At 36.3% G+C, this 27,210-nt stretch overlaps 1 protein-coding gene across 3 annotated transcripts in view; it reads left to right on the top strand.

Annotated features, from left to right (window-relative positions):
- The window catches only part of dclk1a (doublecortin-like kinase 1a), a 102,879-nt gene that overhangs the window by 26,063 nt on the left and 49,606 nt on the right, over positions 1 to 27,210 (top strand). For all 3 annotated transcript variants that reach the window (XM_088639457.1, XM_088639455.1, XM_088639458.1), the window contains exon 4: positions 25,619 to 25,718. In XM_088639457.1, the coding sequence (XP_088495583.1) occupies positions 25,619 to 25,718 (100 nt within the window). The remainder of the gene's footprint in view (positions 1 to 25,618; positions 25,719 to 27,210) is intronic.

The following is a 27,210-nucleotide window of genomic DNA, read 5'->3' as shown; positions in this document are numbered from 1 at the left end:
AGCTTTTTGCTTGAACCCGCTCTTTGCAGCTTCTCTTAAAATCAATTGCTTTGTAATTAAAAATTGCCCAGAAGGCATACTTTGTCGTAGTACCCTGACATATATAGAGTGTTACCCACTAATCCTTAATTGATTCCAAAGTATAGATTAATTAGGTTGTGCATTAAAATGTGTCTGTTTTACTGCTTTTTCTGTCCCAATCGTACTATCACACTGTAAATGAATGAATTATTATGATGGCTTTTTGGCTAGACTGTGAAGTAAAGTATAAAATGTGAAAAGATTGTGGCCATATACAGTAGTACAAGAACAGAGAAAAACAAACTTATGTACCTGTAAAAGCTCCCGTGAGAAAATATTTTTGTTAAGAAAAGGTCCTTTAAAGAAACAAGGTTTTGACACTTACAGTAAGTGCTTTTCATTTAGAGATTTAATGGCTTCTTTTCCTTTCACAGGGAGCTAAAAGAAATTCTCCCACTCTATAATTGAGGTGACCCTCCTGCCATTTTTAAGTGTGTTACATTTAAAACAGCCTGAAGAAGAACAATGCTGGCAGTGCTTTTGTTTTTCCCGTCACAGTTCAACTTACTGAGAGCCCCAAATCCTGGTAGGACTCGCCCATCTGTACATCCCTTACTTGTCACTCAAGAGGCCCACTCCACTGTCATGCAATGGGAGAAACTGTGGGCAGTTTCTGGTGCAGCCTGTGAAAGTTGTCCTCTGAGCTAGTCTCTGCTTTTCCAGATCAGCTGTCTCTTGGTGAAACTTGGAGGTGGCACCAGCTGACGAGCTGATTTTGTTTTTTCATTCCTCCTTCACTGTCATTAAGATTTGTCTTATGCAATCTGACCATTATCTAAACTCCTTCAAAGTATGCAAAAGATCAAGATGGGTTGTAATTTTTCTTGGCAGGCTACAATTAACCTCACTCTCATACAGTGTAATGCGAAGGCAGAGCTTTAATTGCGCATTGTTTGAAGGCCTTTACCCTGCCCCCTGGGATTTCTGTACACCCAGGCAGTCTATTTTTTAGGCACTTCACCATCATTCAATATTGCTTTCAAAGCTACTTTTTGCTTCCTAGCATCTCTGAAAAACCTTCATGAATCTATTGAGCAAAAATCGATTGACATGCAGATTGACATATGAACACACTATACTCTTTTTCTTTTTATACTTTTTTATTTCTTCCATTTTTCAGATACCCAAATCTCAACTATTGATGTGTTCTCTTTGTAAAATTAAAATGTCCATTTAAAGCTGTGAGTGATGACTGGTTTTGCTTTCTACCTGTAGATAATCGAGAAGGTATTTTCTTGAGAAGGTAAAATTATATGAATAATCTTGTAGCCTACAGAAGTGATTACAAACAAGTTGTATTTTCTGTTTTCTTTATTCATGTGTTCACTTTAGAATAATTGCTAAAATATGGGTGCTGACTTGTAGTTTTGGGGGGCTCCTCAATAAGTTGAGAAGAGAGAAAAACTCTTGTTTTTCAAAGGTATAACTGTGAAGGTGGATTTGAAAATACATGTGAGTGAAAGCTTTGAAAGCTGTTGACAGTAGGTGACAGACACAAGGAAAAGTAAGACATGTCAGAAAAGTGTAACATGTCAGGTTCTGTCAAAAAATGACTGAGTCACTTCTGCTGAATCTATTGTGTTATTGTAAATAATGTCTCGGAGCAGAGTGTCAGAGTTCCCAAATATCTCTATTCATGACAGCTCTTTTAGATTAATGCTGCAAAAAATATGATTCATTGTATGCAGATTTTAAAATTCCGAACTTGCAGAATTTGGATAGTAAGAGTAGAATAAATTGTGTGTGGGTGATTTTGATTGAAAGGAGGTTGTTGTGCATTGAATTATGACTGAAAAAGTTCCAGGTTAGCCTTTTTCTTTTTAAAGAAAAGTAGCAGTTAAAACTAATTGGCTATAACAGGAGCAGGCGAACCTGGTACTGGAGAGCCAGGTTCCTGCATGTTTTGGAGGCACTTTTTAATTAATACCTGATTAAGGAACACACTGCTACTTAATTCTTGTCTACTTAATCATTTTAATTAAGTTATTATGGTCTGAGATGGACTGAAAACCAGAAAAAAAAGTGGCACTCCAGAACCAGGACCTGAAACTTCAAAACACTGTGTGTGAACATACTTGAATAGAGAAGACAGTTTTCCTCAAAAATCAATGTATGTGGTGTTCAGGATTGACAAACAAAATGACAGCTCCAGTTTAGGCTGATTGGCACCTTCTTCTGCTCATCATGAATAATATATGAGAAAAATGTCAGCGATAAATACCCAGCTACAAGGTCCTTTTATGCAGTGAAGAAAGTATGTTATTTATAACTGAAACTCAAAGGGCAGTAGTTCCACCATGTGGAACTAAATATAAATAAGTAATAACACTTTTTCACAATGTATTGCTAAGCATTCCTCCCACATGCTTGTCAACAACCTTATAAAATCTTCATGGCTTCCGTCACCCATTTTAAGGATAAGGATAGTTTGCCTGTAAGTACAAGTATCATTTCCTCAGACAAGCAGGTTCAAGCCTAATCGATACATATCAGTCACTCGCACACTAAACTAATCCTGAATTCAATTTTAGCTAAGGGTTCTCTATAATACATCAAGTTTAATTTCACTTACATGTTACACATACTCTGTTTTTTTTTGTTTTAATTTGTTTTATTGTGATCTACTTTATGTAATACTTTTGGCAGGCTTTATGAATTCCAAAAAAGTAAAGCAGCGAAGCTGGAAAGTAGAGAGATTATAGAGAAAGCAGAGGTTAGTGCCTAGCACTAATTCAAGAGCAGGACCCTGTACTTTAAACTTCCAAACTCTCAGGTTTGTTTGTTGACCATTTAGGTTATATGTTCAATGTACATCTTAAATTTGCCTTGAATCTGAAGAATTAGGATTAGAAGTCCTGTTTTGCACAGTGTGCCTTATTTGTATAAAACCTTTATCTGAAGAATTAACGTACCTTATTAATGGAAAAACAAAGCCCGCTTAATTGCATCAGGGGACCAAGCTGTTCCTTAGTGTAAAATAATGAGTCATGGTTATGTAGGCAATCCTGGGAAGTCATGAGAGGACCAGGACTCTTTGGTTCTGGACAGATGAACTGCTACTAACAAAGGATGACGTCCATAATAAGGTTTTCATTTTCTTTTATTTCTTTACAGAAGCTATCATCATGCTGACACAGGAGTAGGGAGGTATTTTCAGATTGATTAATTTTATTTACCAAGCGCATATTCTTCTGTGCTTGATAGTGTTTAACCAATTAATTTTAAGTAAACAAGATTTTATTCTGATGTCACTGTTAAGATGTCATTAACAAAACGTTTCCACTCAGGACAGTGGTTGCCCCCAAATGACTGGAAAATTTTAACGGAAGCAGCATAAAAGCTATAACAAAACTGAACCCATGAATGATAGACGTAATAAATCTTAATTCCACTTCGGATAAGATTATGGCAACAGTATAAGGATCTCATTGTGCATCAGTAAGATTCTAGGGGATAATCCACATGGATTTTGAAATCTTAAATTTTGCTAAAACACACTGTTAAGACATCTTTGAACAAACTATGGCAGTCATGGATACAAATGGGGTCATGTAAAATAGAATTTTTAGATTTTCAAAAGGCTTTCATAAAGTGCTTCATTAAGGATTATTTCTTGCATTGCTGACGTCGGATGTTCAGGGTAATCCAAAAAGACAGATTTTAAGAAAGGGCAAATATGTGGCAGAGTAATTTAGTGTGGACAAGTAAAGAGTGCATACTGTATAATGTAGAACCATAAACTATTAATATAACACTGAGCTTCAAGAAGCTGTCTATGATAAAGACTACATTTTGAATATTGTGTGTAATTTTGAACACAAGATTATTAAATTATATGCAGACAGATGCTGCACGGACAGGCTTAAAGAGAGCCATCGACAACTATACCATCATACCAGGGGAAACTAGTGGAAATTATGGAGAAATGATTTTAAAACTCAGACGGAATTTTTAAAAAAGGAGGCATTTGATCTGAATAACACAATTTATTTGGGTTCTAGAACATTGCACAGTGGTGCAGTGACTAACATTCGTGCCTTGTAGTGCCGGCGCCCTGGGTTCAAGTCCAGACCTGGGGTGCTACCTGCATAGAGTTTGTATGTTCTCTGCGTGTTTGCATAGCTTTCCTCTGGGAACTCCAGTTTCCTCCCAAAGTCCAAAAACATATTGGTAAGTTAATCAGCTTCTGAAAAGATTGGCCCTTGTGTGAGTATGTGTGCAGGGTTACCCTGCCTTGCTCCTGTTGCTTGCTGGGATAGGCTTAGCCCCTCTCCGTGACCCTGAATTGGAAGAACAGGTTATAAAATGGATGGATGGGTTCCAGAACAAGCTGCCATATTGCTGAGGCTGATACCCAAGGCTTCTTTCCATGAACATCTGGATGTGATCCTTGAATCGAATTGGCTGCATTGCCAAGAAAATGATCTACACTGGCCCAGTGAACTACTTTCATTTGTAATGTTCTGATGAATAATTGCTACATTATCCTGAGAGGAGGTTAAATATCTTCTTGGTTTCACATGTTTGTTTTAATTGATCAAATATTGCCTCACGGTGGTCTAAGATTTGTCCTGCATAAGCTGTATTTATGATCCTTGAACATCCTGTGTATTAGCTTCTGATTGTCCTGAAATAAACTACTGAAAAGGGGCCCATCAATGAGAAGCATCTCGCAGTACAACCAACAGTATAGTCAGTCTGGGAGTCAATGCAGTATTTATGAGTCATGTTTATAGGTTAACAGATGATGGTTTATTCACAGGGCGCTAAATTCCCAGATGGGAGGATCTGGCTGTCCAAGTAGCATGCTGACTCAGACCTTTTAGTTCCAAACCGTCTGTCTACAGAGAGACTGCAGGGGGCTATATTTTTGGCACTTCTAAAACAAGACACCAGTTTGTAAAAAAACAGTTTAATTGTGGGGACATCCTAATATCATGCTTGACAGGAGATCTTTCTGATCTGGGGATATTTTAGCAAAATTTGTCATTACATTGATAGTAATTGCTTTCCCAACACAGGAATTTGCCTGTATAAACAGACACAATATGCAATAGTACAACAAAATGCAGATGCAATAATTCAGAACCATGGACAGCTCTTTGTATGGAAGCATTGCAGCTGAAATCTCTGGCCATTAGTGGTTTTTCATGACGAATTCTAGGTAATCTAGGTAAGCAATCCTTACAAATCAATACATACCAAGCACTCTTATGTTATAATATTCTCAGTGTGATGCAGACAGAATATCAATGAGTGGGTACTATGAAAATCAATATGGAGCTCAATTACTTCGTCTTCCCAACTCTTTCCCTCCCATAAAAATTATGTAACTTAAGTTATATTTCAGAACTTGCAGAAAGTACTACTGCAAATGTATGTTTCTTTAACTATGAGAGTTGCAACAGTGTCTTAACAGTGTTTGTTTTTCCCCTTTATGATAATGTTGTCTTACCAACTACTTAGCAAGCTCTCTGTAAAATAAACCACACCATGGAAACCCTGGAATACCATTAATTTAAAAATGTGTAATGTATCTAAATGTGTAAATACGTATATAATAGTTGGTTAGTATCTCAAACAAAAGCTAGGGAAATAAGTTGGTCTGCTTTTATCATTGTATTTTCTGAAATGGTTTAGTAGTTACATTTTCATTTTCCTCAAGTATCTATTACTGTTCAAAAATATATTTGTGATGGTTATGGCAATGTATTCCAATGTATTAAGTGTTTCATTTAGTCAATTTTGATGCACCTACTGTATACTGTATATACAGTATAGTTATAACTGTTGATATTTTGTTCAGGAGTTATGACTGTACAGTATGTCATAATAGCTTTCTTTTACAGCACCCTCTTCAGTAGTTTTTTTTGCCAAGGTAGTTGTTGTAATTACTTAGTTACAACTTGGTGTTTAGTAGAAAATCACGGGATTCTCATTTTCCTGTATTTCATAATCATAAACTTCTAACAGCTGAATATTATTTTTCGCACTAGAGGAACAAACATCTAACAAACCTACACATTCTAGTACAGTATGTATTTTATATATCACAATACAAGTTACATGTCTTTTTTTCATGTACTGTATGTTGCTGTTCTACAGTGCATGCTTTTGGTATCCACCTAGGGGCACTGTTATCTACATTCTATAGAGACTCTGGATTGGTCGAACTGTAAAAACATGACCAAGAAGATGTTTCTTCTTTTCGAGGCTTCATACAAGCATTTAGCAGCTGGTACTGTTTGAACCAGGAATTTATATATTAATGCTGAATAAATTTCCTGGGACAATGTCTGGGACATTCTAAATTGGGGCTTCCAAAACCAAATTCTGTGCTGTTGCTGTCATGATCAGGGCTTTATCGTTCTGACCTTTTGTAGGATTTTAGTTCAGGAGTTCTGATTCAGATAGGGCTTCTACTGATAGGTTGTGCATTTTGTGTGGAGGAAAAATATATATTTTTTTTGCTTTGTCTTTCATTCATTGTTTTTTTTTCCTGCAAATTTCAGATTTAATACAACTTTATTGGCCATGTAATCAAAATGAATTGTACCCATAGATAATGTTTTGTGTTTCTTCAGATGGAGCATAGCTTGCCCTATAGGGCCAAATTTTCTTCACAAATTTCTGTCAGAATTATTACGTACCTTTTTATTGCTGTTAGAATAACTTGTTTTCAGATAAATTGATACGCCCCATACCCATGATCAGAACTTTTCATTAAAGAAGTAAAAGTAGCTTTATTATACCCAATTCCTGTTTTAGAGTATTGTTACTTTTTCTTATTATGCATCACTTTTCATGGTTGAATTTTAGTTTCTCTGGAAATTGCTTAGCTATGAACAAAATAACCTTCTAATGTGCTTTTTTAGTGATGTCAAACATACTTATATTCCTTTACCACCCCTTTCAAAACTCTACCTCAAACATCTTTCTGGTGCCAGCTTCAACTTTTTATTCATTATGGAAGCTTCTAAAGTTTTCCTTCATTGCTTTATTTAGTTCAGCTATAATTCCAAATGCTTGTGACATGAACTGGGTTCCCAGTGATCAAGTGTGATTGCAAGAACCCTTTGATTCGACTTTTTTTCCATATGCATGATTGTATAGTGAACCAAAACCTAATAAAAGCCCCATAAGTCTTAGTGAATACTTTTCAAAATATCATCTGGTTTTTCAGTTATTAAATCTGCAGAGTTATGTTAAAGTGGAAAATTATCATCAGTAATCAAATCGTTTTTTAAAATTATGATTATTTTATGATTTTTTATGAAAAGAAACACTTTTTCTTGCCCTGGGTAAGGGCGGAGCTTTTCATCTGTTAATGCAATGAATGTATGGTTAGAATGGCCTTACAATTTTCCAAAACTGTATTTCTATCTTAAAATCAATACCTATTTGACCTGGATTTTTGTTTTCCATTCCTATATAAAAGCCTCAGGGACTTTTTCTCCAGATGCATCATAACAGACCAATAATGAATGAAATGTAATGGATGCTTCTGTGCAATAAAGTGCCACTTGGGCTTTGCTGAATATATGCAAGCTACATCACTATAATAAAGGATTTACATTTTGCACAAATCCTGTGGCTAGTGTTAACAGCTCATGCCACAGTGTCCTACTCTTCAGCAGCAGTGCTCTGGCTGCATAATTCATGCCCAGATTGCCTTTAATGCACACTTTTCTAAGACGATTGGATGCCTCAGCCTCCCTTCCTGAAGGTGCATTAATTATGTAGAAGTTGGCAGTTTCCTTTCATGAGGTTCCCCTCTATTGTTTTGCTTCAGTGTTACATGACGCTTCTAGAATTTATGCTGGCAACTTTGCATATCAAAATATCATATTTTAATGCTCATGCATGTTGTACAGCTGAACAATTTGAGATGGCATCAATCATGACAACAATGCTGTCTGCCAGAATGCTATTCCATAAACTTGCAAGCAAACCTTCATCTGGTGAGAAACGTACAATAGCCTGAGTTCATCCTGTGCAATTTATAATCGGCTTGTGTTTAGTAATGCTATGATGTGCAGTAGGTGAAAAGTTACAATAGCTTTTTCTCCAATCATTTCTTGTAGGGGACAATGATAAAAATGCTGCTTTTAGGTTATGACTGGAAAGTGGTCATCTGACATTGAAAAATATATAGAAGAAAAATCACTTTGCTCATTTGATTTGTAAAAGCAATATAATGTTAATAGCCTGTTTAAGGTGCTTTTGTTTGTTTCTGGACAATGTAGTAGTGAAGTCTACTGAAAACATCCCTTCTATAGTCACCTGTGATTATTTATTGATATTGTTGCTGAAATCTCTTTGATTTATTTTCCTTAATGGAATTATGCACTGTACTGATTAGCTAAACTGTGGCTAGATTTCATATCGGAACTGCAAATTGTACCATATTGTCACAGAACATTTAATAATAATAATTCCTATACTTATAAAACTTTTCTGGACACTACACTCAAAGCACTTTACAGGTAATGGAGACACCCCTCCACCACCACCAATGTACAGCATCCACCTGGATGATGTGATGGAAACCATAGTGTGCCAGTGTGATGAAGCCACTTCATCAATGGGGATTATTAGGAGGTCATGCTGGTAAAGGCCAGGGGGAAATTTAATCAGGACACCGGTGTAACACCCTTGCTCTCTTCAAGAAACACCCTGGGATTCCTAATAACTACTGGGACACAGGAGCTCGGTTTTATGTCTCATCTGAAGGACAGCGCCTTTTTACTGTATAGGGACCCCATCACTATACTGGGGCATTAGGACCCACACAGACTGCAGGGTGAATGCCCCCCCCTCTCTACTGACCCCACTAACAATTCTTCCAACAGCAACCTTCGCTTACACAGGAGGTCTCCCATCCAGATACTGACCAGGCTCATACCTGCTCAGCTTCAGTGGGTTACCAGTTGTGAATTGCAGGGCGATATAGGTGCTTGTTTCTATGAGGCTTTTTAAGCACTTATAAGGTTTGACAACAAATACAGAAATGGCTGGCAGTTAGAACACACAAAAGAGAGTGCATTTTGTGATCTCTCTCAAATAGTGTGACATCAGGGAAATGCAAGGCACTATATTAATGTCAGTTTCTGCTTACAATTTGATATTTTGTTTCACTGCTTGCAAAATAAAACCCTGATATTATTTTATCAGTAATATTGTGCTTCTTTATAATATCTGTGACAGATTCTGAATGCTTAAATCCTTGAAAACTTAATGCAGCATACAATTCAGTGTTACACCGTATATAACATAAAAAGTGACATCTATATTTTATGTTTCTATAAGATGTTGTATGTACAAAGGGATATTAAGATAAATCTAATTATTTTTCAGTCTGTAAAATACATTGCTATAAATTGTGGGATATACAAACGTCTTAATTTAAACTCTTATACAGTACTTTTCCAGTGCTCTTTATCTCTTTTTTGGGGTGAAGGACAAGGGAATATGTTAAATCTTCAGTTGATTTGTAAATGTAATGTCTACCTATTAACCAGCCTAAAGCCTGTGAAATTTTAAGAGACAGCTAGGAGTTATCTTTATCTGGAGTCTAGAGGAACTTGTGCTTTCCTTGTAAAGACGTCTTGTAATAGTGACTGGTACCATACATAGAATGGGTTTATAAAAGAACCAGTGTAAATCATTGCAGGTTTATGGGGTCACATTACCCAAAGTAACAGATTATTTCAAATTATATCCTCCTCATAATACTCATTGTAAGCATAGTGATCCTATATGACTTCCTAGTAAATCTGGTGGGAGACATTTATTATCATGTCACCTTTTTTTTTACTCGAATTTATTACAGTTTTGCTTATAATTTACTTTTCTGTTTTACACCCTGAGTTTCCGAGTGAGCTCTGTTGTGCTAGGTTCTAGAAAAACTTTCTGGACAAAGGTCACTTTGGTCATAATGCTGTGAAAATCACATAATTTCATGAGGACAACAAAATAATAAATTAGATGGCTTTGTGCAAACCATTGACAAAGCTTTAACATTTGTGTGTCATTAATATAAACACAGCAGTTAAGGTATGATAAAGAATACCTGTATATAAGGGTATTTAATCTAGATTTAGTACAAAAACAGCCTGGAACAATTTTCAAACTTGATGAAACTGATCATTTGAAAATGTTTTTTTTCTGGGTCATTTTCACTATTACTTTAATGCCAATCGTGCTGTGCTCACAATTTCATTTTGAGCTTTTATGGAAAAGTGCAAACAGCTCCAGAGGAAAATCCTAAAAATACATTGGAGATGCAGTGGATAGAAAAAGTAGAGCCTGGATCCTGACTGCAGTGCCCTGGTTCCACCCCTGTGCAACACTTTTTATAGACAGTGCCATCTTGTGGTGGAACTAGTTCAATACAATTCAATACAAAAACTGTAGATGTACTGTACAGTACACTTGATAACAGCGAAGGTGAAATCATTGCAGCAGAGCTGTACCTGTTTGTTTATAAACTGTTTCTCTAAGAATGTCCTTTGTAATAAAGTAGCCTTTCTTTTCTTTTTTTACATCTTTTTTGTTAAAAGCTTTGGTGTAATACATATACGTTTTTGAGAGATGTTCCCTTGAGCTAGACACTTTTTATTTTCCTCTTCGGATTTGATTTAGTTCCTTGCATACATGTTTGTGTATTTTTATTAAGCAGTCATTTTCTACTATTTTGGTGAAAAGGGGAATTTTGTTTTGGAGTGTTTTGTATGTATTAAGTCTATTTCCTTTTTTTCAGTTCCATGTCTAGCTCCCAAATAACTGATAAAAGTAATACTGTACTTAATTCTGTTGTCTTGCTTTATAACATCACATATTAACAGAACTCTTCATTTTGCACATGTACCATGTCATTAAAAGGTAGTATTGTACAAATACAGCTAGCGATATTCCTGGTGATTGCTCTCAGAAATTGTTTTTATCATTGCTTCATTTTTGAAGTATGGTTCAGTTTTACTTACTAAACCAAGTAAATTGCGAGTAAGTAAAACTGCACATCAATTGAAATTAATATTGTTTGCAAGTGTGACGATTATTTATTGTCACGGTGCAAACTGCACACTTAACACATGAGGGCAGATTGTTGTTGGTGCAAAGAAACCTAGTGTTGCAGCAGTTACACCTCAGCACTGAAGGCCATTTCAGATTTGAGCACTAGATGGAGTCCAGCGAACGATTAGCTGAGCCCCTGTAAATTTTCACAGTTTATGACAACACTGGCAAGCCACTAGATGGCTCAAACACAACAGTTTCACACAGTTATTTGTGGCACGCCCAGCTAAATTAAGCCTACATTCATTGTGGCTGGATTTCTTTAATGGAGAAACATACAGTATTTCTTTTTTCCATCTTCAAAAGAAATTGGAACGCTTGGCATTCTTCACCAGTTTATATAAATTCAAATCGAGGCCTTTTTTGACTGTTAATTGTTTGATTTTCTTTAAACAACAACATTACTCCATGAAAACCAGATTTAAAGGAATAGCTACAAAATTATTATGTGTTTCCTAAAAGCACTACAGTATGTGCTTTTCAGACACATGTATTGTATAGAAAATATATGCTTAAATCAATGGAATCTAATAACATTTTAATATTAGGACAGTGATAGATTGCTGTATTTTCAAGGAAATAGTTGTATAAATAATGTGATCCATAATGCAAAAAATAAAGGAAGTGTACTATGTAAAAGTAGTGCTCATACTTTGTTACTTAGTGTGAAGCATCCATCCATTTCTAAACTGCTTCTATCCAATACATTGTTGCAGAAGACCGCAAAGCCTAACCTGACAAGCAATGAGTGCAAGGTGGGATACGTCCTGGATGGGATTCAATTGCATCACAGGGCACCAACAAACATAAACGCACACACTTAGACTTAGAGCTGTTTTTTTTTTACAGAAGCCAGTTAACCTACCAGTATGTGGGAGGAAACCTACACAAAACCATGGAGAACATATAGCATATAGAACACGGATAGAACCCCTGAAATTTAATTTAGGGCTGCTGTGCTGCAAGGCAGCAATGCTAACATTTTAATATTAGGACAGTGATAGATTGCTGTTAGCACTATCCTTAAGCATTAGAGTTGTTAAATACATTCGGAAGTGAAAACCCATTTGATTGATTATAAATATTTGTCTTCAGATCTTCAGCCTAGGACACTGTTAGATAATCATAGCAACATAGGAGCCTTTTTTCAGGGTTATGTTATTTTTAAATGTAAGTCCTTACATATTATGAGAATGTGACAATTAATAAGCTATAGCCACATTTTAAGAGTCTTCTAATTATATTTTACTTAAGTGAAGTCAAAATAAGCAGCCTTGGACAGCTGTTTTGCAGTTATTAAGGCTGTGTAGCTGCTAAACATGACTTTATGTATACAAAGGAGATATACATAACTCTTTAGACTGCTGTGCCTCCTTGTGTTGCAAAATGGAAAAAAGCTAGTGTTTAGCAGCAGGAACAAATTGATTTAAGAAAGTTTTCTCAAATATTTACACTGCTGACCTCAACCACAACTCTGCCATTCTTTTAATACTGCTCTTTAAAAAAAGAGTAACTGAAACTTTTCTTGCTCAAAATTGCTGAGTATATGAAAACCTCTAACACTGTTATTGGAATACTGTGTGTGATCAGTCAGACGTCTTTGTGAAATTGTCTTCAGGCAGATCAGTGGAGAGGGTAACTGGCTGCACCCTTTTGCTACTTGACAGTAAATCCAGACAATGCTTGTTCAAAAAACACAAACATGATTCTTTGAATGGATAGGCTGAACTAATTCACTGCAGTCTGGGGCTTTTTGTTTCTTTTTTTACTGAATCACAGAAGGCAAGTGTTTGCTTTGTTTTGAAATGTCTGCTTGCCTTACCTGCTTTTGAAGAAGACTCTCATTTAGCTTTTCAGCAGGCAGCATTAAAAGTGCATAGCAATTTAACATTTAAAGCTGTTCTGTGGTCTTACATTAACAGAAAATTAGGTCATGGATCTGTCCTTACAGTCATTTATTTCAATGTGAATGCAAAACCTTATAGACAAAACTGTTTTTCTTGTATCCATGGAGAATAATCCAGTTTTACCTTGGATATAAATCACTTCTTTGATTAATAGTCGCATTTATTGTAGAAAGAGCGGAACTAACTTAGTGGCTTTAATGTTTTAATATTAACTACTATTAGCCCCAAGCCAACAGCAAATTTCACCAGCAATAAAAGCCAGATGCAGATGTTGAGTGACAATGAGCTAAGCTGTCCAGAAGTCTCCAGTGGAGTGTCCCGTCTCCAGATGGTCCACAGTGGAATGATCTCTGTGCACCTGCCATGCCTCTTAAACTGGTGCAGATGATCTAGGTCTGCACAAAGGTTTAAATAACACTGTGAACCACTTATAAAGGACTGTGTCCAGTATCCCTCTTTTAAATAGCTTTAACTCCAGTTCTGGTATACAGGGTAATACCTATGAAAAAAGGAAGAATGGTCAGAGTGTGATGGAAAGATGCTCTCATTAGATTTTTTTTCAGGTTTACACCAGTTAAATGAATATCCCCTTGATTCTCATTTAATTATCTAGACTCTGTTCTTTTTAAATATCCCTTATTAAGTGCAAGTTTTATTTTTGTATTTTCAAGGAAATAGTTGTATAAATAATGTGATCCATAATGCAAAAAATAAAGGAAGTATACTATGTAAAACAGTAGTGCTCATACTTTGTTACCTAGTGTGAAGCATCCATCCATTTTCTAAACTGCTTCTATCCAATACATTGTTGCAGAAGACCGCAAAGCCTAACCCGACAAGCAATGAGTGCAAGGTGGGATATGTCCTGGATGGGATTCAATTGCATCACAGGGCACCAACAAACATAAACGCACACACTTAGACTTAGAGCTGTTTTTTTTTATAGAAGCCAGTTAACCTACCAGTATGTGGGAGGAAACCTACACAAAACCGTGGCGAGCATATAGCATATAGGATAGAACCCCAGGAATTTAATTTAGGGCTGCTGTGCTGCAAGGCAGCAATGCTAACCACTTTGCCACAGTGTTCCCCTATTGTGAAACAATTGCTGTAAAATCTCACAGTGTTAGAAAATGCTAATCTTTTGGCTTCAGAGGAAAATTTGCTGTGCTTATTTTCTAAGAAAGAACCATTTTTTTTTTTCGGTGTGTCTTTCCTTTTGTTTCAAATATCACTAGCTCTCTCTCCAGGCCGTGACACAGTTTTGGAGTCAGCTTTGGTCCAGAAAGCTGTAGCTATTTCCTCACAGTGGATAAATTATAAATGAGGTGTGCTTAAGGACTAATGGCTCAAGAAGTAACTGAGAAGTGTGTTCCAAGTGAGCAACAGCTTAGGGTGAACATCTCCATGGAAACAACTTTGGATGCCTCATCTACTAGAGAAGCAGATAATAGAAAAGCATCTCCTTTGTTCGATGTAACACTTTGTTACAAACCAGTAACATTCACCAAAAACCTAAAACACTCACTTAAAGCTTTCAAGAACTCAATAAAATGTTGGGTAGAAAACAAGCTGACATTTCCGTAGACAGATGGTAAGGTTTTGCAATAAACGAAGGTCAGATATCTCCTGGGCAACAAGAGAAAGCTGTTTCAAAATCCTATACATTTCACAACATTTTTCACTTCTAAAGAAGTAACTATTCACCTCGTTTGATATTGCTATTTAACCATAAATAGAATGAAAAAACATGTATTTTCTTGTATCTAAATAGAAACTAATCTTCAGGTTAAGAGGCAAGCTAATAAGTGCAGTCTAATGAACCAAAACAAGTACTATTAATGCTTTATAATAACTTCACTAAACTCTCTTTATATGTAGTTAAGTATTGGTTTCTGTAGTTCACCTCACATAAGATTAAAAAATAGTAAAATTGTATGGGTCAATCATTACTGACATTTAAAGCTTATTGTCATTAATGAATAGAAGATTTTCAACACCTGTGAAGATTTTCAAGAACTGCATACTTACTGGTGGCATAAAAACAGACTCATTAGTTAAAATTTGTAACTTGAAGTCAGTTATTTTTGAACAGTTAATAATTCATTACTAGTTTACATATTAGACATTTTGTTTATTCATCACAATTACTAATATCTACAGTATGTAAGGCAAAACATTAAAGCAGAAAATGATTGGTTAAAGTAATCCAGTTAAAACATTTCATGAAATGTTCAACTCGGAGGCTCTATGGGAGCTGATTATTTCAAGCCCTGAGCAACGGACAGCCTTTTTTCTATTTTATGGATATTATGGTTAAAATTCATAAAGCATTTATACCACTCACCACATTTCTTTGACATAGGAACATGCTGTCCTTTTGTTTAAAAACAATAATGAAGAAGCCTAAAACAACCAGCAGAGACCTGTTTTTACATTTTGAAATTATTGTTGACATTGTACTGTTAAATTAAGTAGTTCAGTTATTAGCCTGGTGCTCAATATTTTATGATTTTCACCCCATGTCTTTTTTTTATTTAAAAGCTTAATGCATTTCCCTCTATAATTCCTGCAACGACACAGCCAGACATCCAGTTATACACAGACAAAAAAGAACTATTTAAAGTCCAAAACTGTAATCATTGCAAATGATTGCAGTACATTCTTTGAAGTGGTATTCTTTACTCGGTGGGATTAGGTATACAGCTGCCCCTAGCCAGCTGTGTCAGAATTTGATTTATATTTTGAACGCTACAAAGACTGCAAAAACAGAGGGATAATTTTTCTTCAAGATACAGCAAATGCTTTAAAAACATTACAATCAAAGTCTTTCCTCTCACACTCCATCCTCTCCAAAAACGGTGTAGTGCTGCAAAGGGCCCTGAATGTGTAATTTTAAATTCTTTCGGTGTTGACTTGCCTGCTTAGAAGTTGATTTTCTGTTTGCTTTGTTTTTTTTTTATATTTCCCTATCTAGGCCATAGACTACCGTGGGATTCTGCTTCTAAAAATATTTCACTGAAGCACCAGGAAAGTTCATTTAATCAGAAAATTTAATTTTATCCTTGTTTGCAAACTTTTGATGGTTTGTAGTCTGTTTACAACTTTTGTTGGATTATGCAGACATAAGAATTCAAACAAAAAGTACTGTATCTGAAAATTCTGCAGTCTTTAACGGCACTGTATCAAAACATTTTCTAAACTGTTCTTCCAGTTGAGCGTTATGGAAGAGTCTAACCTGGCAAGAAGCAGGCATAAGGCAGGATACATCCTGGACAGGACTCCAATTCATCACAGGGCATACACAGACATACACACAAACTCACACCTAGGGCCACTTTTTCCTGAAGATAATTAACCTACCAGTATATTTTTTGACTCTGGAAGGAAGCTGGAGCTCCCGGAGGAAACCCATATTAACATGGGGAGAACATACAAGCTCTATGCAGATAGCACCCCAGGTTCAGAACTGAACCTAGGACCCCAGCACTTTAAGGCAGCAGTGCTAGCCACTGTGCCACCCCATGGTGTTGTATTATGTTATCAATAAATGTTCTGATCGTGTAGATTGAATAAACATTGTTTTAGAAAGGAAGAAAGCACAATTGGTAGCTTTGTGCAAAACTTTTTTTGTGGCTGTGCAGATATGATTTTGAATAATGATTCTCTCCTGTGCTGTGATAACATAGTGCCATGAGTTTCCCTTCGACACAATAGCTTGTGGTAATGCTATCAAAATTCAGTGGAAGCTCTGCATGCTAAACAACTATCAATGCATTCCTAGGGCAAAGTCATTACAATTCAGGAAATGTGAAAGCTGCAGTTAATTAGTGATACTGACTGCTTTCCAGTCAGAGAATGAGCTGTCATGCACTTCAGGGAATTACTGTTTTCATTGTTTTAAAATTTTAATGTAGTTCTTGATGTAAAACCCACATGCTTTTATGAAAATCATTACCATTGTAATTGTAATGGCACTCATATTTAAGTATTTTTTACCACAAAGATGAATACCATCAACAAAAAATACTATGTACCCAAAGCACTTTGCTCACATTTTGAAGGTGAGTTAATTCATGTTAAATTATATTGATTTGTTTAATAAGCAAAAGGAAGGAATCAATAAACAATCATTCAACTATAGTTAACTTACAAAAGACTTTTAAGGTCAGATTAGAAATATGTAAAATGCAGGACAAACACTTAATTATATTATATATATTATAATTATATTATAATTATAATTATATAAATAACAGAAAGAAAAAAAGTAAAAATATCTTCTAGGGCTGACGTATAAAAATAGACCCTTTTGGTTAAAGCTGCACCCATAGTCAACACTAGTAGGTTTTATTTTCTAGTTAGGTTTGAAGTTGACGGAGTTAGTTTGTTATAAGGATAAGTGTCAATTAAGAGGTCATTCGGCTAATTTTAAACCTGAATTTGTAAAGACAGAATTAGGTCAGTCTGTTGTTCATTAGCCCAGAATCAGACAAGAAGGTTCGCACAGAAATTTTTTTAATTGCCTTTAAAAACATGGCTCTTTAGTGGGTTTAGTGGGTTTTAAACATTAAAGGTGCCCATTGAGAGTACAGGATGAGCTCTATAATCTAGACGTTGTCAGTGAATACCTGACTTGTGGGGTTCCTCTGGCAGTGTTTCATGAATAGGCTAATGTTACCAGATCTGGCTTGAGGTGACTGGGCTGTCCTAGGCATTCTGTGCAACACCAACCTCAGTGCTTATCTGAGGACCAGTGAGTTTTGTGCACTCAGTGAGCATCTCATCAGTGTTAACTCTGCATTGTGGGGCCTGTCACATGACAGATGGCAGATGGCTCTTACAGTGCACATCTAGACGAGAAAGAACAGTTCTCGTCCAAATTTCACGTTGCTTATCTAATTTGCAACAAAAAAGAATTGGGGAAAAAAAATGAAAAGCAATTGCTAATCTCAAATTTAATTTGAATTTTTGGGGAGGTATCCACAAAATATATACAAATGTTAATCAATGAAATATAATTATATTAACTATCATTTTAATATAATGAGAAACCCGATTACACTATGTAGAGTGTAATGTTAAATTAACCTATATTGACAACCGAATTTGAAGGAATACTGTAGCTCTTCTACAGAACACAAGAATGTGCTTGGTTATGCTTTAATAATAACTTTTTCCTGGACAAACTAATCTTATAACTAAGCTATATTTAATGAAGAACCATAATAGCTCTTGGCTGTGCGACATGGTTTTACTGTTGTTGACTTTCAGTTTGTTGACTGTCACTTCAGATTGCTCACTTGGATTTAGAAGAGCTTCATGTAATTTTAGACTTTCTGAATTTTAATTTTGTTGTTTAGAAATGTAATTCTGAATTCTAAGTGTGTAATAAATATACTTTATATTTTCTTGTGTTGTGACAAACTGCTAAAATAATTATGAGCGGGAAAGACAGTTATATAAGCCTAAGCATAAGTTCACAGAACTGGAAAACCTCAAGTGATAGTAGGGATAGTAAAAGATTTAATAAGAGATAGGTAGTACAGTAAGTATCATTTATCAGTGTTATATTATATATCTCCTTTAGGGGGCTATTTAGTTAAACAGAAAAAGGTTCTCAATGAGCTTTTACAAATATAAAGGGTGTCCTCATTTTTTCTGTCAAGCATTTGAGTCTTACTGTAATTGTTTTGCAAACATTCAAACAAAAACGAGTGTATCATGAATGCTATATATTGCAGCAAAAGTGTCACACTTTGAATATGGGCATTGGGCCACAGATTAGTTTTGTGCTTTTGTAATACATATTAATCTGAGGCTCATTCACATACACTGTAGGAATTTCTGACGCTTCCCCCAGTTAAACCTGAAACCATACACATTCAGAATGAGTACGGATAAGGCCTTAACTGGGGTAAAAATCAGAAACACCTCATAAATCTTGGCTCTAGTTCTTAATACCCAGGTGCATTCAGTAACTAATGCTAGAGTTTGCAAAGTATAATGTGTCTTTCAAACTTTTGCTTTTAGGGCAATTAACACAACTTTTCTTTTTGGACCTATGCAATGTACTGTATATAGATGTATATGTATGTTACATCAAATACTGTATATGTTTTGTGGAAATCCTAACCCTAACCCTAGGTTCAGTGTTTAATTCATTGAGAACTCCATTCAACACAAAATTTCCAGTACCAGAATACTTGTCTAAAAATAAAATTTTTCCCTTCTTGATACATTCTCTTTGTTTTGGTGAGGTTGCTTAGTCATGTGAGGCAATTATTTTCATTCAGTGAGGTATATTTTCCACTCAAATGATTGGAAGCTTGAGGAAAATCTTTGAAGAAAGTCTGAACCTTAACCCTAACTTACACCAAACCCTTAGCTAGGGTTAGAATTCCCACAGGACATAGACATATTTTGATGGAATGGCTGTGTTTTAGGACCAAAATAATGTTTAGGAAAACAAATATATACAGTATCAGTGTTTCCTGAACATTTTGTTCTGACATAGATGGCTATGTGCATCTGCATTGGCCCAAAAGGGAATGTTGTGTAAATTGCCCTAAAAGCAAAATGTTGAAAGACACTGATTATACTTTGCAAACTCTAGCATTAGTTATTGAATACACCGGGATATTAAGAACTAGAGCCAAACTTTATTAGGTTTTTCTAAGTCTTACCCCAGTTAAGCCTTAAACCCTACTCATTGAGAACTCCATTCAACACTAAAATTCCAGTACCAGAATACTTGTCTAGATATAGAATTTTACCCTTCCTGGTACATTATAGACTAATATTTTGATTCAATGAAGTGTATTTTCCACTCAAATAGAGCAAAAAACATCTAGAAACTGTTTGATGAAAGTCTGAAACCTAACCTTAACCTAAGCCAACCCCTTAGCTAGGGTTAGGGTTAGGATTCTCACAAAACATAAACAGTTTGTGATTGCGTCGCTGTGTTTTAGGACAGAAATTATATTTAGGAAAATAGATATATCAGTGTTTTTTCTTAACATTTTTTTCTGACATGGCTATATACAGTGCATTGCTGCAAATGGGGATGTTGTCTAAGTTGCCCTAGTAGTAAAAGTTTGAGAGAAACTGATTATAGTTTTTAAACTCTTGCACTAGGCATTGAATGCTCTGGGGTATTTAAAAAATACAGCCAACATTCAGTACCGGAATTTATTTTGAAAAAAAAGTAGGCATTAAAAAGTGTCCAGGTGGTGAGATGTTGAATGTTATTTAATTTGTTCAAAAGGGAAATTTTAAATCAGTTATATTAAGGTTGGGTGTACACTGTACTGTACATATCATGTAAATTATATATATACATTTCTTTTTACCTGTTATATTGTATATCTCATTGTCCAATGTCGATTACATGTCCTTGGGTGTCAGTCAAAGACATTTTTAAATGGTCTTGCCAGTAAAGACAGCATTTTTTCTTTCTGGTCATTTCAAATTTTTTATAGAAGAAGGAAAAACAGACAACAGAGCAATAAACTTGGGTCCTTTCATCACTAATTCACGAAAGCATCGCTGCAGTTTCTGCCTCTGAAATTAAGTATTGATTAATAATTTCAGTTAACATTTGAGCATTTAAGTTGTTGTTTTCGGGATCACCTGAATGACTTAGAGTGAAGTCACTTACAAAAGCCACTAAAGTAATTACTTAGTTACTTCCAAAAAGAAATATTTATAATGATGGAACTTTAGCAGAGCTATAGTGGCTTGCTTTTTTCCCTTGATATTTGCCATCTTATTTTCCAAGCACATTCTGACAGCTTGTGTTGGGAACATTGCATTCTGTGCGAGGCTCAGTGACTGATGGTATTTAAAAAAATGATAATTTTCTGTATTTGAATTTCAAAAAGAAAATAAAAAAAATTCAGGCTCGTTTCCCTTGTGCCTCCAGAGGCATTGAGCCTCAGAACAGTGTCGTTATCAAAAGCAGAAATGGGAGGGAGGAAAAGGCAGGAAGAGAGAGAGAAACGAAAATCCGCAGCCCTGCTTCAGCGCGAGGCATTGCAGTCATTTTGTTGAGGTCACCGTTGCCATGGAGACATCTCTCTCACACAAAAGAACAAACACTTCACTACTGGAATTTAGCGAGAGGTTCAGCTCATCTCCCATTTCTGCTGGGTTATGCTTCTCCATACAAATGAGACTGATGTACATAAAAGGCATCTTTCCAGGTGGATGTATGACCATATCAGACCTTACTGCCTGGGATACAAACCTGTGGGCTGTACTAAGTTTCCCTCTCTAGAATAATGCCTTTATGTAGTTTATTAATAAGGTAAAGGCTTTTGTGCCTTTTGTGCTTTAAATGAAATGCATTTAAACCCGACTTAGCTCATTCTACTCATTCTACTTGTTAACAATTTGGTATGGGATTTACAAGCATTTCTGTTTTCTTTTCCCTTCCTAATTATCTCTCAGGAACTGAATGCTCTATGCATTATATTACTAACTCATTATTCAGTTTAGACAAAGTTCAAATACAGTATCTGCTATGAAATGATTATATAAGCCTGACCAGTTAATAACTAGCTTACTATGTGAAATACAGGGATAATAACTATGGCTGGTGGTTAAACAAAATTTCATTGATGCAGATAACTTTTGTATAAAATACTGTAGCCAACATGTGAAAATCTGAATTTGTTGCTTTGAAGAAATGATCACACAGCCATGTATTAAAAGGGGGAAAACCTCAGATGTCATTGGGTTTTGAATAACAAATCCTGTTACTTCCTTTCAGTGCAAATACTTTATATCCATCCTGTATAATCCTCGCCTGTGTATGAGCCACTGAGCCATCATTGAGTTTAATAAAATAGGAGCCTAGCATGTCCTGTCATTAATGTTCCATATTTATTTAGTTGGGAGCCCACAGCCTAGTCCTCAAGTTGTGGTGGGAGATCTGCCCTCCACTCACTGGCCTACTGTATGTTACAATTTTGTTGGCAAGAGTGAGGCAGGAGGTTTTTGTGACTTGCGCCCTCTCCGGAGAAGTCAAACAAGCTGAAGATTTTTTTTCCTTCTGCTTTTCCGTCCAAATTAACTTTTAATTAGTGACGTTTTTATACTCATTTGTAAAGCAGTTCTTGATGTGTGCATTGTAAGTTTTACATGTAGAATTTTATAGATCAATTGAATGATTGCTGTGCAGTAATTCCCTCATATTTGGGGTTCAGTGGCTGAATAAAATGTACGTCTCTAAGGTGTTGTTTGTGAATAGCTGTCAATACTCTGTCAGTACTAAAATCTGTTTTCTTGATCAGGAGACTTTTATAGTCTGGGTGGACAGTTATTTTCTTTGCATTTAGGTTCACAAGCTGCCTTGTTAACAAGACAGTGATGTACATGCATTAAAAAAACATATTTCTTGAGAAAATTCAGTGAAAAATAAAAGTATTGAAGTGTTCTATATTCCTTAAATATTGCAATCTGAAAAACACCTTCCCTTTCTTGTTTCCTAATATTGCAAATTGCAGTACATTGCATGTCTCCTCATCTTGGCTACCTTTGTTCTGTATGGTGTCATTTTTATGACCATTCTTGAAATGCAAGTTTCTTTCCATGTGAGGTGGCATACAGTATGAGTTTAGTTTAGTTTATGTAAGAGTGAATGACGTGCTTCGGAGTGCCTTTATATAATAAATATCTTGTTAGTGAGTTGTAATTTGGCCTGTTTTTCTGAAGTCAGATGTTAAGAAACAAAATGATCTAAGTTGACTTCAAATGCCATGTTATTTCCATTGATTAGCAATTTATCTGCTTTTTGAGGATAAAATGGGGCACATTTGCATTCTAGAGCAAAACGAAAAAAGAAAAACAAAATTTTGGATGGAAAGTGTGATAATTAATGCATTGCTTCACTAGGTATATTTTGCCCTGCTTAATATTTTGTGAAGGATGCTTACATTCCTGCTGGCTTCAGTGTACCCTGAGCAAAGCTTGCTTCCTGTTGGTTATTTTCACTTCCCACTTAGCACCCCAAAGGGGTACTGTAAGTGTTTAGAGGCAAGAAGGACATTTTCCTTTCTTTACCTCCGGGTTGTTCTGAACACTGTGAGTGCTGATGTCATTGACGTATTGCTCCGGGCTAACCATGTTCTGTAAGCTTGAGGAAATCCCCCAGGGAAACACTCATGCCAGACTGTCTGTTTTCAGATTTCTTGACCAGATGCATGAACGTAGCGCATGTTGAATTCTCAGACACAGATTATATAAAATTACTCAGGTATAGGTTAGTCAAGCATTGCCTTCACAGTAGTTCAATACCAACTGTAAATCAATTATTTGAGTTGAACTAGCATGGATATCCAAGGCATGGACCGATATCTGCAATTTTATAAACGTCTGCTTGCTTTTGCTTTTTGACATGATTGGCAGGTTCTCTGCCTATGGCATACATGTGAAACTGGAATTCCAGGCTTTGCATGTCCGTAGTTGTGCAAACACAAAAAATTAAAAGATCTGGGTTACAAGACAAGCAACACAAAAGTCAGGGACATGCGTCCAGAAACAGCCGGGATTGAACAGCTGAAGAGTGATTCATGGTCAGAGGGCAAGAAAACAACGTTGAGAAACCAGAGGGAGAAAACAGAGCTGATAAAACCTGGTCAGAAGCTATTTCAGTTCATCATTGTTCACACTGCAAGCCTGCAGTGAGGAAACTATATGTGCTTTTGTTTTAAATAAGGGAAATAGAGTTGAATTTTCATTCCTGTGTGGTGGAGTGGTGGTCATACATACCTATTTAGAGAAGAATAAGAAAGAGAAGAGAGTATGTTGTCTGGGTTCTTAGATGCAGCTTTAGTGTCCAGCTCTCAGTACAAACTCTAAACTGAATCAGTAGTTAATCGTGACGCTAACCTGAAAGGGGTAAAATATCTCTTATGACAGTTTTGCTTGGAGAAATTATTTGATAATCTAATGCAGCAGTCCATTGAATTGAAATTAGGTTGTGAGTTGCTTTCCCAGGTTCATTTTTGATTGTGATTACAGTGAGTTGAGTTTTCTTAGTTTTTCCCTACTTTGAGTAATACTGCATACTGCATCACAGCAAAACAAACCTTCTTATGTTTGGACAAATTCAAATTATGCATCCAAATATATTGCTCAGGAAATATACAGAAACATCTACATAAAGAAAATCCTTATGCATATACTGTATGGAGTATATAGGAATCAACTATGGTTCTTTATTTTATATCCCCCTTCATTTCATATCTACTGTACCAACGGTCAGTAATGTCAGATTATCTCAACATCATCCACCAACGCCATAGGACAAAGACTATAAATGCCATACTCTGAAATGCATTATGAACAAATGAACAGTGCATTATCAAAACACTTTTGAGCCCAGTAGTGTCCACAGCAGAGAAGCACCTAGAAAGAATACAGGGATTTCTGTTTGCAGCAAGATTAGGAAACTCTGAATTTATCAATCTCTTCCAGATCTGGTGGTGCCTGAGGAATCCAGGTCCTAGTTGCATAACTGCCGAAGTACAGACCTGAAACTTGTATTACCTGGTGTCCCAATAAACCAGTTGTTCAGGCAGGAAATATGTACTTTCCTAACCTGCAACACAGATCACTTGAGGGCATCCAAGCCACTTCACTTCCCCTCATCCAATGTCATCACCTTGCCAGGCTAGTAGTTAGTTACTTTATTAATTGATCAAAAACATCCAATGAATAGCAAGGAAAGCTACCCCTACCGTAGCAATTAGTCATGCTGTGCATTCTGATTTTCCCCCCTACGGCACAGCTTTCACCTCCTTTGTAGGTTCTGTCTTACAAGGGGGAAAGATAGCATACGGGCTCCAAGTCCAGGTATTTACTTTGGTAAGCTCAAAGTGTTTCTTTATGCAACAACAACCCCACCGCATATCTGGTGGAGAGGTGAGAAAGTGTTACACAAATTGAAGTAAGGAGGGCATTTATATTGTCCAACCCTAGTGTGGAATGTAGCAAGGACACTGAGGTTAACAGCCCTACTCTAATGACCATGTAGGCATGCCCTTGGTTTAACAATTCACTTGAAGGTTTATGCATCCTATAGCATTGTGTCCCTGGTCACAGTTCTGGGGCTTTGGTTTGGAAAATCTGGTTCAGATGAAAGTGTAAGATTAACTGGTCCACCAAGACTAATAACAGCAGCAGTCTTCCGAGATCTGATGAGGTCAGACTAGTAGAAGATGATAAATTGCTCTTGCGTTTAGGCAAACCTACAAGAGTACCATTTTTGAAACATATAAAAGAGATGACATTTTCATATTAGATGAAATTTTCAGATGTTGAAGAGAACAGGGATTCATATGATATTGATCTAACATATGACTAATGCAGAACTAAAACATTAAAGTGGTTCTGAGTAATATTATGCACTAATTTTATACAGTAAGATAATTAAAAAACAAAACAGAGAGTAATTAAAATACACCTTGACATTCAATTGAGGGCTGTAGTAATTAAGAATATTTTGTTCTAACTTGTGCATTAACTAGTCTGTTTTGTCTTTGTTTCAGGTGATGTGCCTTCAGGATTTCTTTGGAGAAGATGATATTTTTATTGCCTGTGGTCCAGAGAAGTTCCGATACCAGGATGACTTCCTCCTGGATGAAAGCGGTAAGGCAACTTTGCCGGTGTAGTGTTCCTAGCTGAAGGGATTCTGAGGCTGTTGTTACAGGCATTTTGGACACAGGAGAAAACTAAAAAAGCACTTCACTGTCATTTCTAATGCAGAGCACTGCCCAAAATAAATTGAAAATTAAGTCCTAGCTTTGCTCTGAGGCTCAGACTTTATTCAGTTAGGAAAGTTGGATAGCTGTTCTAGCCAGCAGCCAGATCACCCTGCAACTCACAACTGGCAACCCACTTAAGCTAAGCAGGTGTGAGCCTGGTCAGTACCTGGATGGGAGACCTCCTGGGAAAAACTGAGGTTGCTGCTGAAAGAGGTGTTAGTGGGGCACTCACCCTGCAATCCATGTGGGTCCTAATGCCCCAGTATAGTGACGGGGACACTATACCGTAAAACAAGCACCGTCCTTCGGATAAGACGTAAAATTGAGGTCGTGACTCTCTGTGGCGTTTCTCGAAAAGAGTAGGGGTGTAACCAGGTGTCCTGGCCAAATTTCCCATTGGCCCTTACCAATCATGCCCTCCTAATAATCCCCATCTATGAATTGGTTTCATTACTCTGGTCTCCTCCCCACTGATAGCTGATGTGTGGTGAGCATTCTGGCACACTATGGCTGCCGTCTATCATGGTGGATGCTGCACATTGGTGGTGGTGGAGGGGAGTCCCCATTACCTGTAAAGCCCTTTGAGTGGAGTGTTCAGAAAAGCGCTATATAAGTGTAAGCAATTATTATGATTGTTTCAAAAACCCGCACAAAACGGAAGCACTTTCATATGTTTTAAAAAAACAAAACATGATCTTTACCAACCTCACTCTTCCTCTTTTACAATCATCACCCTGCCATTTTGAATGCAAACCTAATGTTTTTGGTGTTTATGAGAGCTTGGCTCAAGAGCAATCGATCACTTTTTCATTAGCAATATTATTCTAAATTATTTAGAAAGAGAACAAAGTAAAAATAATCTCCCACCAAGGAACCCCGGCATTACAAAGCAGACAGAAGTAGTATCCAGTAAGGATGAGACTGCATCAACAGCAATAATCCAAGCCTGCACTATTCCCAATCCGAGTCATGGATATGAGCAGTAGGGAACTTGGTGCAACAAGTAAAAACATGATGGCATCATCTCATGGATGCACATGCTGATCATACAAATGCTTTAGGCCTAGACTTAAGTTACAACAGAGTTATTGATTTGCGCCTTGAGACTTGGACTGGAGTCTATATTTTTATTACAGACTTGAGTGAATTGAGTTGAGACTTGAGACTTGGCAGTTGGGACTCCATTAGTTTTATGGACGGGCCATTAGTTTTACTTTCATTGTGTTTTTTTCTTCTTTCTCACTGTCCTCAACTGCTACACTCTTTATAAATATCAAGAAATTTTACTTTGCTCTTCACCTAACCACTGATGTAGTAGTTCAATCAATAGAGCTGTGTCAGTGTGCGTTATTAAGAAGCACAAGAACAAGCAAAGT

The sequence above is a fragment of the Lepisosteus platostomus genome, chromosome 7 (assembly GCF_059453375.1).
Source record: "Lepisosteus platostomus isolate fLepPlt1 chromosome 7, fLepPlt1.hap1, whole genome shotgun sequence".
Taxonomy (NCBI): Eukaryota; Metazoa; Chordata; class Actinopteri; order Semionotiformes; family Lepisosteidae; genus Lepisosteus; species Lepisosteus platostomus.
The sequence above is the reverse complement of the archived record's forward strand: the minus strand, read 5'-3'. Positions and strand labels throughout refer to the sequence as shown.